At 41.6% G+C, this 12,281-nt stretch overlaps 1 protein-coding gene across 2 annotated transcripts in view; it reads right to left on the bottom strand.

Moving 5' to 3' along the window:
* Nucleotides 1-6,516: 6,516 nt before the first annotated feature.
* The window catches only part of MEGF11 (multiple EGF like domains 11), a 216,994-nt gene continuing 211,229 nt past the window's right edge, over nt 6,517-12,281 (bottom strand). For both annotated transcript variants that reach the window (XM_045810629.2, XM_045810631.2), the window contains 2 exons: nt 7,349-7,555; nt 6,517-6,715 (listed from right to left, as the gene is read on the bottom strand). In XM_045810629.2, coding sequence (XP_045666585.2) covers nt 6,555-6,715; nt 7,349-7,555 — 368 coding nt within the window. In that variant the 3' untranslated portion in view covers nt 6,517-6,554. The remainder of the gene's footprint in view (nt 6,716-7,348; nt 7,556-12,281) is intronic.

Below are 12,281 nucleotides of genomic sequence, written 5' to 3'. Positions count from 1 at the left end.
TATTATGACAGTTTAGGGCTCAAGGCAGTTCAGAAGTGTTTTGCAGCTTGACCCTGCTTTTCAGTTATTTTCACTTTGAATTTGTTTTTTCACTTACTCTGAAAAGCCAGTTAGCCATCTTGACTTGATTTAAACTTGTATATCACTGGTCTCAAGCGCTATGTATGATTTTTCTTTAACTCTGTAGGGGTCAGTTATCGTTAGCCATTGCATTGTGTGTGCTAGATTCTAATTCTAAGAAGGGGTGCTAGCTGGTGACTTATGCCAGTGGTCTTTTAAGTTCTGAAAGGTTCTGCAGAAAGGGTAGACCTCTTAAGTTTAGATTGCCCATCAGAGCTTGTCCTTTTTATTTTTTCAGTGGGAAAATGAACATTTTAATTTTGTCTCGAGTGACTTGTATTTACAAAATACAAACGCTCTCAATGGTTTGAATGTCGTCGTAATTTCCATCTACCTTAAAGAGAAAAAAACTGTTTAGACAGTTTTGGCCAGTACCGGAAGCAGAATAATTTAAAGCCTAGGTTGATATTAAGAACTTATTCTAGCCTGTTAGGCTTCAAGTTTATGGAGTTTTATTTGTTTGTTTGTTTCTGTTTTTTAAACACAGGAAGAAAATAGAGATTGGCTATTTGATGTCTCACAAACATTTTAAGCCTTTAAAAAATTCAAAACAGAATACGAATTTTGTATAAGGACTGTGCATGGCATGCATTCCCTTCTGGAAAAAAAATGAACAAAGACCAGGAAAGGACCCTCTTGTATCCCATGCTTTAATGGGATAGCATAATAGGCTAGTGCTAAAAGGAGGAGGGCTGATTTTTGTTGTCTTGGTTGGGTTGATGCTGGTACCACACCCTTGGCTGGGATTTGACAAGTCACTTTCCATTCACCTAAAGGATATGCCAAATAAACCGAAGTTGTCATTCGAATGTTTTAAAGAATGGTTGTATTTCCCCAAACTATAGGAGGCCGAGGGTAACAATAAAGTAATACAAAATGTCATTACAGCTTCTGTCAAGAAGATCATAGGCTGAGAAATGATTTTAATAGAAGCATCCATTTCATTGAAAATTGAATTGGAGGATACAGAAAGAATATCTGAAAGGGCATTGATACTAGGCATATATTAGAAAGTACGCTAAACTATTTGAGTTAAAGATCGAAAGTGTCAGGGATAACAGAGCAGTGGACTGGGTGACAAAGACCTGGATTCTAGTCACACACATCTTTTAGTCATTTTCTCTCTGAGCCTCACCTTCTTCCAGTTAGTGAGGGGAATGGGCTAGATTATTTCTGGGGTTCATCCCAGCTCCAATTCAGTAATTCTATGAATGAACTCTTCAGGTACTAGAGCCAAATTATTAGACATTTGAACTCAAGTTTAATAAGTAGAAATCACTTGGCAAAATGTTTTTGGTCTTACAACAACTTGATTAAAATGTCATTATTTCCATGTTAACTCCATTCCATAAGATGAAAACTTTCAGAGCATTTGCAAAATGACTGTCCTTTTCAACAATATGCATCGAAGTATCATGTGCTAAGGGGGGAGGAGCACTTGAGGGGCTGCTATGTCAACTGTAAATTGAGAACTGCTTGTTTTGGCTTTTATTGTTAAAATTCTGCTGGCTTTTAATATATACTTTTAAAATATATTCATGTCTGGGCGACAGAACTTTTAAAAACATTTTGTGTTTAATTTTTTACTGTTATCTCTTATAGGAATTTATAAGAAGGTAGAGCAGTGTGCAGAGCTAGCTGTCCAAGAGAACCAATGATTAAATCCAAGCTATAGGTTGTTGTGGCAAAATACACACGATATAAGTGGCATTTTTTGGCTGTTAGTTTAGTAGTCTAACCATTTGAATTCAGTTATTTAACATCATTATTGATAGGTCCCAGCACAGATGTCCAGTGATGGTGGTGAAAATTAGTAGCCAATAGGATTCCTTTTCTGTGTTTGAGTCAGTGGAACTTAACTTGCCTGTTACTCCCATCCCAATGAATAAGTGTATTGCTTTTAGATTCATTTCCCTTGACAACTTCCAGTCTCAGGATACCATTTTCTCATCTCTCTAGGGAAGTTGTACAGATCCTTGTCTTGTCTTTAAGAAGTTGCTGACCATTGTAGTAGTCTCTGTGCCAAAGCATTTCATCATATGGCCCTAAGAATATTACAGAAAGTCATGCCTGAAATGGGACAGTCTGGAAAGCCCCAGGAAGCAATACTATTTCTGCAGACCGTGTTTGATATGAAACCAACAATGTAGGCTCTATTAGGATCATCAGTTACTGGTTTTGGTTTACATTTAAGCCGGTGCCTAAATAATAGGATTTTTAAGATCTCCAGTCCCTGTGCTTTCTCCTCTCCAAGGCTCTGGAGGGCCATCTGCTGGGCTAGCCAATGGCTTGGGAGGTAGAACCTGGAATTGAGGGAATCTGACAACCTGTTGCTACAGACGAGAGCTTCTGCTTCTGCATTCTGTGGGTTTGGATTGGACCAGTGCTGAATCTTTCTAGCTCTGCAAGTCAGGGAAGAAAATGTATAATCAGTACTCTACTAATCACCAGGGCCCTCCATTTATCTCTGCCCTTTTGTAATTGCTAAATTGTAAGATCCATAAGCATGGGAATGTGCTTTTTTCATATTTACATTCCTAATATCTATCCCCCATGCTAATCCATGTCAGAACAATAAAGAAGGAACATCTAAAAGAGTGAGGGGGCTAATCCTAGTATTCATTCTAGTTTAGCTTGGGGAGCTGTAGTCTGAGAATTACCATTCAGACTAAAAAATGTTTTAATTAGAAGCTATATAAGCTTATTATATAAATGCTATAATTACACAGAAGTACAAATGACAGTATAAAGAATCCCTATGTATCCATCCATCCCTTCTGAGAAAGATTCGGTCTCCTCTTGTCACATGCTGATTAAATGGGCCCCTTTTGCCTGCCTTCTGGTTAGATGAATGGCTCGTAGAATGTATCATTCTTGAATCTTCTGTGTTGACTGCACAACCTGCAGCCTTTGGTTCTCATTTATGGTATTGGGTAGTATTCTGAGCCTCATGAGTCATAATCTAATACCAGTATTCTCAGTAAATACCTTTTTTAGCCTTATAATTCTTGATCATGTTTTATCTTTCACTGAGATGTCAAGTTCCAGCCCTTGAGAATTGTCTTAGTAAGATCATTTCTGAATGAGTCTTAGTCTCTTAATAAAAATGTATTCTTGGTTAAACATTGGGAATAACTTTTGAGTATCTTGTAAGCCTTGTGAACTGACAAGTTGAAAGGCTTCAGTTGACTTAAATAGGGTTATGTACAAACTTTGAAAGTATGAAGGAAAAATTTTAAACTTACACTTTTGAAAGCATCCAGTAAGCTATTTTTTTTAGCATCCATGTTTTACTACAAAATTAATCCTGCTGCTTCTTTACCAGTGAGGTCACAAGGTTATGTTTTTAAAAAGGTCCTAAAACATGCACCCATGGTAATGTACTGGACGATAATTTCTACTAGTGGAAAGCTATTCATTGCACTTATGCAAATTAGGTGGGCCTTACACTTTGCTTTTATTCTCTTCCATAGAAGTACCTTTGTGCCTCTGGAGCTGAGCACAGGCTGTAATAGTTGCCTTTGAGTTTAAGTCTTTGTGAAAGCAGAGAAATTCTCTATTTGAGCATTTGATGTGTATGAGATTTCTCAATAATTTTTGGACATGAATTAAGAATATGTTGTTCCCATTCATTACTTTAAAGGAAGAGACTCTCGTTATAAATCTGATAGAACTTGTTTATTTTCAAGCATGTATTGGGTTAATTTTCACCTCTCTGGCTGCCTAAAGTGACCACACAAAATGTAGCCTAGTTCTACCTTTTAAACCTAAGTTGTAGATTATAGACACATTTACAGTGTGCAACACAACAGTAGGCATTTTTGTTAAATTAGTTTGAGGAATTCCTTTTATTTTGTACAAGGTACGGTCCCTTTGCACAGTGAACAAATATATTACAAATCTGGGTTATTTAAAAAAGTATTGCCATTTCATAGTCTCACTTATGCTATTGTACAATGTTTTCTTTATTCATTTGAATCAAATGCACATCACTTTGAAAACTGGTTTCTGTAAAATAAACAGATCTTTCCAAGTTGCCAATAAAATGCACAGTGCACATATTTAGGTTGACCATGAACCTATGTGTGATAGTGCTAGACAGAAGTTCCCAACAGTTGCTCTGTAAGACTGAAATGTCTTTTACTAGTAACTCCTAGATATGTGAAGGCAGCTGTTGTCACCATAGATGAATCACACCCTCTGCCTTTCCCTTCTCTGTGTATTGCCTAATTTGAATTGTATTATATTTCTTTAACAATCACAGAATGCTAGAGCCAGAGGGTTGTTAGAGCTCCTTACCTTTCTCTCCTACTCCCCTTTTTAATACGTGAGGAAGAAAGGAGCCCAGAGAGGGCAAGTAACACTCAAATCTCTTGACCCCGTGCTTTAGCGGTTCCACCATGCTCCCTCTTGCTGAATTTTGCCCGTAAGCTAGTTGGCAAACAAGAGGTGACACTTGAAACTGGCATGGCGCTGCTTGTTTGCAGTGAGCCAGGCAGCAGTTACTGTACATGCGGGGTAGGGGAAGAAGATAAAGCCTGGGAATGAGAGGAGTTTCTCCTGGCTGATCTGACTTCGCCATGCTTCTTGATCCTTGCTTTACAAAGATAATTGAGCACTTGCTGCCCTGAAATACTGAGGTAAGTCTCTTATCTCTATTTCTTTCTACATATGTATGAGAAATACTTACGGGTCTACAAAGGACTTTTCTAATATTTATATTTCATAAGGCTTTTGTGGAAAGGAAATTTGCTATTGCTGATCCCTTGCTCCCATGCAGACATGCAGCATTCATGTAAGTATTGTTTTCCCCTAACAATTAAATTTACTTAAGCGGTGAGTGAAGTGAGGGAGGGGGGTTTATTTATTTATTTTCTTGTTTTGCTGCTCATTGCCCCAACTAATGGGTTCCGTGGCAGACTTCCAGGTTGTATCAAGGGCTTCAGGACTCCCACACTTCCTGTAGCTGCTGTTCCAGCTTTGCGGTCATTTAGTTCCTCTTCTGTTTACCTTTTTGGAAGTAGTTTTTACTGGCTGGCTGTTACCAGAGAATGGAATGGTATAGGGGTGGCCATTAGTTTCCTTGGTTTGCCCTTCTGGTCTTTAATTCTTGTGAGGAGGTCCTCTTTTTTAGGGCTTGGGAGTTGGCTCCCGTTTGACTCAAACTGAGCCCCAGTTTACCTGTGTTCATCGGTAGTGGAAGGTACAGACAGTTCTAAATACTGGGATCTGGAGCATTAACTCACTGTAATACGTCTTTGGCCATCTCAGTAGGTGGTGGTTTTAAGGTAGCGATCCTTCATATCCTTATTTGCTGTTTAAAGTTTTACATCATGTTACAGCAACTGATCACAGTCCATTCTTTTCATTTAGTTCCATCAAAAAGCATTATGTACTTTAAGCAGCTTATTGAACTTGCTATTATCCCCTTTTATCTAATTTCTTCTACACTTTTAGGTTGTATGCTACATCAAGCTCAAGATTTATGAAGAAATGCTTGAAAGCAAGTACTCTTCTGAGCCAAGGAATGCCAACCAAATAAATTCAGGAGGCCAAATAGCTGTTTTTAGGGATACTTCATTCTTACTGGTCTGTGACTGCTTGCTTAAAGGCATCATCTCAAGAGTTGTTTCACATGGAATGACTCAGGTGTTGGATGGATTGAGGTGATATGACCAGGCTAGGAATGACTTGGCAATGTTCTCGAACCTTGAATCAGCAAGATTTGGTAAAGCTGGCCTAGAAATCACTGTAGACTAAAGGAGGTTGCTGCGCTTTGGAAACATCTACTACTACCACGAAGGGCAGAAGAAGGAAAGTTAATTTGTGTTTATTACAGTCTTTTTTTTAAAAAGTGAAGTCAGTTTTGGACTATGTACTATAATCTTGGCCATTGTGATTTGACAGGTCAGACACAGATGTACAGGTACTTTAGGACTGATAGTAGCAGTTTGTGTCTGTATGCTGTTTATCTTAGGTAATAAAACAGATGTTGATGGTAACAGCAGCCAAAAGCACATACACATTTCAGGAGCTTTAAAGTAATCCTTTCCCCTCCCCACTTCCCTTTTCCCCCAGGAAGGTTTATGAAACCTACGCTGTATGCTTTCTAAGCATCATGTTTCAGAGAATTAAGTATATCATATATATATATTTAGCTGATGTCGATGAGTAGCTGAATCTTAAGTGTTTTAAAAGATCACGTAATCCTGGGCATTTGGGGTTGGGTGTGGGTGAGTGGATTTGCCTTCATGAACAGACCGTTTGAACAATTACCCCAGTCCCACTTGGAAGCTCTTCTTTAGTTCCAGGTGAAAGTAATAACTAACACGCAGCTGGAGTCAGTCTGTATCATTATTTCAAGTCAAGGGATTGTCTTCTTTCAGAGTCAGAATATTCAGCAGAGCACATTGCAAGAGAGAGGCTTCTCTCTCTTAAGACTGCTTGTCCTGGGAGGGCCCATGGGCAGGGCTTGGTCTTACTGGGAGGAGGTCATAATGACCAGGAATATGGCTGTTCCTAGGTAGGTCGTATGGATTCTGGATATAGCTGGAGTTATGACCGCGGCCTTCTTGGACCACACTGATTGTGGGCTCTAAGGAATATAGTGAAAAATGAGTTCAGAGAACAGATTAGCTTTGGTTGCCTTGTTGAGGGGGAATAGAGCTATTTAACTTGGTAGGGAGAGAAGCCAGGGATTTAGAAATCTGTGATAAATACATGAGGGTTAGGACTGAGGCTAGCTCATGAAATGGAAAACCTAAGTGAATGTACTATCGGAATCCTAAGCTCTGGTCAAAACCAAGAGGTTTGGAATATCCTAGAGGTAGGGGTCTTACCAATAAGCCCAGGGACATAGGCAAAATTGGAAAAAGGTAGAAGATGGTGATTTAGAAACTTGCAAATGTCTGTTCTGATTGTTTTCTTTTGTAAACTGGGATTTGTATCAACAATCAGTTGAAGTGTGTGTACCCACTGACTCCCCACCCCCAGCATGTCTGCTTCATAGTGGTTCTGATGTTTTTTTAAAGCAGAGTTGACACAAGAATGTGATTTCCTGCATGAGAGAGGAGGGTAATCCTGGGAGAGACCGTTCACCTTGGATTCCTTAAAAAGCAACAAAAGAAGGGTATGTTTTCAAGACAGGGTGAGTGGAGAGGGCTTGTTTTTACTTCAGATGCTGCACTATTGCCCTGATTTCACTAAGTTACTTATTTGAGACACCTACCAACTTCATATATATTTTTATTAGATGTCGACAAGGATGGCATATCTGTGTACGGAGACCCCGTGTGCATAGGCGACTTCATTTCTACATAGCTGCTTTCTGGAAGCTTGCAGGTGAGGATGGGCGGGTCCTTAATTGTGGCGTAAGGGTTTTCACTGCTATTCAAGGAACAAGTGCTAGAACTGCACACGGATTCTTTCATGTAATCTGTAAGGCAAGAGAGAATTCTTAGGACATGCAAGAACACGGACTTCATTTCAATACCAGAAACAGATTGCAGTTTATGTGCCTTCAGGATCCTGGATCTGTAAAAGCCTATGATAATCCAAGATTTCCTTCTTAAATATGTTGACGAGTGCTTTCCTAGGTAGGCAGAGATTTTTTCATAAAGAAACTTACGTTTTTGGAGGGATAGGGACATTTTTGTTCTTAGTAATCAGGTACAGAACCAGAAGGGGATTAATTCAAGATACTCATAATGTGCTTTCACATCTATTATTTTTTACAAAATCCTGCAAAGATAGTTGATACTTTCTTATAGGGGGAAGGCCCAGAGAGATGCAGTGACTTGGCTGATGTCCTACAAGCTCATAAATGGCAGTGCCGAGGCTTGAATGTATGCCTTGGGACTCCTTGGCCTGTGTTTGTTCTGTGATATCGTTCTTCCTCAGAATTCTTTTTGATGAGTAAGAAACTTAGATTCAAAGGAATTAGGTGTGTGTTTTGGCACAGGTGTCAGCAACTTGGCAACCTTTAGGCAGCAAACTTCGGCAGCATCCCTGCTCTTGAGAAGCTTGTGATCAGAGGTGGGGCCGACTGAAGTGTAATAGAGGTGTAAAAAGCACCTGGGTCTCAAGCCAGCCTTTGGAAAGTTTGTTTTCTAGTAAGCCTTCCAGTGTATCCCCTGGGATCGCTTACCCCAGTTCTTATGAATCCTAACTGAAACCAATTTTAGCAGTATCTTTTTCTGATACTAGGAGAGCTCATGCTTCCTCTCCTGCTGCCTCTCAGGTGCGTCACCCCCAAGACTTCAGGGTATGTTAGGGTACAAAAGGATGCAGACTAGTTTCCAAATATGAGGCAAGGTAACTGTAGCTTACTGGAGGAAGAAAGTGTTTTCTTTGTGACTGGGAGTCACAGAAGGGAAGGGGAGCCCCTCCTTCAACCTGTATGCCATTTTCCCCTTTTGGGAAGATCACTGCCTCTTGTAGATCATTCCAAGTGAGGCAAGACTTGCCTGGAAAAAGCACTAGATTCTCTGTCATCTGGCCAACTCTGGCCCTCGTTCTTCTGTGATGATCTGCCAGCCAGGGAGTCTAGAAATAAGCATGGAATTGTAAGGGCTCGACAGTAATGAGTGGTCTTCAGAGGTCTAAATTTCTCTAAGTGGTAGCAGATGGTGAAATTTCTGTATTTCTCAGCTCTAAATTTCTCTTAAGTGGTAGCAGATGGTGAAATTCTTGGACAGTCTTTCACTGGAACTATCACATGCTCTCTGCCTCCAGCTTGTGAGATTAATGAAAATGTAAAAAATAATAATAAAGGGATCATTGTAACTCAAGGGGTGACCAGGTCCTGGGAGATCAGAACACTCCATGTGGCTGAAAGTTGAGTTGGGTGTCACCACTAGCAGTGTTTTCTCCCATAACGGGACTGGCTGGGAGGGGATTTACTTTTCTGAGTATAGGGTTACTGATGTTTCAGCAGGTGACATTTCCTCAATCTTGTATAAAAGTACATTTACCCATTAGTTCATTCAGGTGTTCCTAATACCTGCAATGGAGCTAGAACAATAATTAATTCTCTCCGTCCCTTTTACTGCTTAAGAGGAAGCTGTGGCTTGGCATGAGGAAGTGACCTCCCCAGGTCGCACTGCTCGTCAGTAGCAGAGCGAGCTCCACAATCAGACTCAGAGCATTTTCCATCTCATCCTGGCCCACAGGTAGAGAGATGTTGGCCTTGGTCCCATCTGAGACTGTGGCCTCTTTCTAGCGTAGAACCCGAGAGAGGAGGAGGAGAAAACATTCTTGCTGGACAGTGAGCAGGCGCAGCTGCTGGTGAGGCTCTCATGAGGAAAGGGGGATGTGGGTGCTGGGCCACAGTCTGCCTAGAGCCACGTGAAGTTGCTTCTAGTGAGTACTTTGTTAGTACAAGGGGCTGGGGGGATGTCCAGGAACCCCAGCATGGTCCGTCATTCCCACTTTGGGTTCTCTGAACTTGGCAGCCGAAGAGTAAGGCAGTATGACTCAGAGCGGCTGGTTTGGAAACTGAGGACAAGAACTGCTTAAAGAAGGGCTATCCTCTCCGGATAGCCCTCAAATCCTCTAACACCCCGCCCCTGCCCCCACCCAGGCACATCCTTTTACTTTGATCGGTAGCTACCTTAGTTGCGTGTTTTCTAAAACTTGAGGAATAGTGGTAGAAAATGTGGCCCTTATGCTAGTATCTTCACTCCAGTTAGGTTATTTGGAACTTGATACATCTGTGAAGAGGGCTGGGCAGGAAGGACTATGATTACTGCTTCAGGAATGAGGATACTGAAGCTCATAAAGTTTGCCTGATGTTAGTAAGTAGTTAAGTTGGGGCTTAGCCCATCTTCAGTATCCAGTCATGGTGTTTTCCAAAATATTTTATTGTACTATACCCACCCTTCTTGTGATGATGTGAGATGGTGAAGTGAGGTGAATGACCTAGGTAGGCATTGTGACAGCCACTATTGACTTTGATCGTGTGACTGCGGGGTAACTGAAACCGAGGAAACAGAAACTGCAGATAAGGGGGACTTACTGCAAACAGTTTGCTTTGCAGCAAGGGGTGCACGTAAGTGACTGAAAGAGAAGTTGGGGTTGGGGGAGGGCATTCGTTTCAAAGAGAAGCTCTACCTTCCATAAAGGGGCCAGGGGAAAAGAAAGGATGGAGAAGTGTATGTGTGGGTTGAGGTGGTCGGAAGAGTGTGTTGGATTATGGAATAATCTGGATTCTATATCTGGGAACTGGAGGGAGGAAAGGGCAAGGCTAGCTGGAAAACCTACACTTCAGAAAGCTATTCTTCTTTCCAGCTGAGTCATCTACCTGCCTGCCCTCAGGGAGGGTGGGGTAGGGGGAAGAGCAACCAGCCTCCCTAAGACACTTCCTCATGCTTTTATAGCCTCACCCTACCCCAGCCAGTCCCTGCACTTCAGGGCATTTTGCAAGGAAAGGGGAAGCGTCCACCAAGGCTACCTAAACTTTGGAGAGTGGCTCCTCCCAGGCCTGTAATTAGCATCAGACTGAAGGCTTAGCTTTATACTAAGTGTGCCTTAGTGTTTGTTCTCACCTAGTTCTAACCTCTCCCAAATCACAGTCTTACACCCTCAAATGCAGCAGGGGCCTTGGAAATGAGCCTAAACACCTTCATTTTATAAAGGAAGTAGCAAATCCAGAGAGGGGAAATGACTTTCCAAGGCCACCTTGTGAGTGGAATCAGAACTTACCTAGGCTTTTAGGTTCACACGAACATATAGGTAAAAAGTCAGTATTTCATTCTCGGGGAAAACCCAGGCACTGAAGATCTGTTTCTTCTCAGCCTATTACTATTATTAGAAAGCCACACTGCCTTTTCTCTTCCTGGGCCCTAGGTTAGCATTCTTCTCTTCATTGAGAGATAAGAATATGGGGCGAAGAAAAGGGAGATGATTACATGGTCAGAAGGAGAACCACACTGGCTAAAGTTTTCAGGATGTCACTGGACTCCTCACTACCTTGGAACCCAAAGTTATTGCAAGGAGACACGTGAAGGCTGGATTAGCAAGGAGCATACAGGTGGCATCCCTGTGGCAGCAACAGTGGGATTCAGGATTTCAGGATCATAAAGGTGATGGAGAGTGCCAGGGAGGATTTCTTCTGTATCACTTTGAAATGCCTGACAGACAAGGAATTAAACATAAGGCAGTTTGTTACAGTATCATTGTGTTGAGGGGGACATGGGGAAGGGGAGATGGGCAGGTGTTCAGAGGTAAAATGGGGTTAGCACAGCAAGCAATGTGTGGTGTCATGAAACTTCAGGATGACGGTGAGAGGGGGTCCAAAGTAAGTAACAAGGGCAAGGAGGAGCACTGGCTGAATTAAGACCTGGAGGGGGCCTTAGAGATGGTGCCAGTACAACCTCAGCCTTCTAACGGAGGTAGAAACCAAACACGGAAAATAACATTGTGACCTAGTCAGTGCCGCAAAGAACTAGGACTAGACTCCAAAACTTCCAGGACAGGGTCTTGCTCACTGAGTTCAGAGAACACTCAGACTCTTCACTCTTAATGGTTCTCATTTGGTTTGGCCCAGTAGTGTTAGGAAATAATTTGATTCCTGGTACAGACTAGTTTATTAAATGTTTATTTGGGAGTGCAGCCAGGTAGTGGGGTTTATTCCATGTCTTTGATAAATATTTCTGTAAAGTTCCAAACAGTGACATTTCATTTTCTTCTTCTTGAATTCTCTTGTTCTGATGTGTTGGTTCCTAGCACCTGTTGGCATATTTACCTAGGCAGCCGCCTTTCCTAATTCAAAGGATGATTACAGCCAGAGTGGTGAAACAAAACCTGGCTGCAAAATCTGGCCTTCCCTGTACTTACTTACAGGCTCAGATACATGATCCCACAAAACAGGAATGAATGACGCTGAGCCAGAGACACTGCCCTCCTCAGCTTTGTTACACATTTACAGTTTCGAGTCTGAAAGCAGTCACCCTAATCACAATGCCCAGGACAACAAAGTGCATAGGAAAGTTGTGTGCTCATTTATTGAGCTGTCTGGGCCTGTCTGAGCTTATTCATTTTTGAGTCATGCATATTTTCGGAGCTGAAAAGTCTCTTAGGAGATCTTTCTGCCCAGTCCCCACACCTCTTTGAGAAAGAGACTGAGGTCTTGGGTCACAGTGATAAAACAGTCAAGCTTTCTT

Source organism: Ursus americanus, chromosome 28 (genome assembly GCF_024610735.1).
Source record: "Ursus americanus isolate L20-20 chromosome 28, mUrsAme1.1.p, whole genome shotgun sequence".
Lineage (NCBI taxonomy): Eukaryota > Metazoa > Chordata > Mammalia > Carnivora > Ursidae > Ursus > Ursus americanus.
The sequence above is the reverse complement of the archived record's forward strand: the minus strand, read 5'-3'. Positions and strand labels throughout refer to the sequence as shown.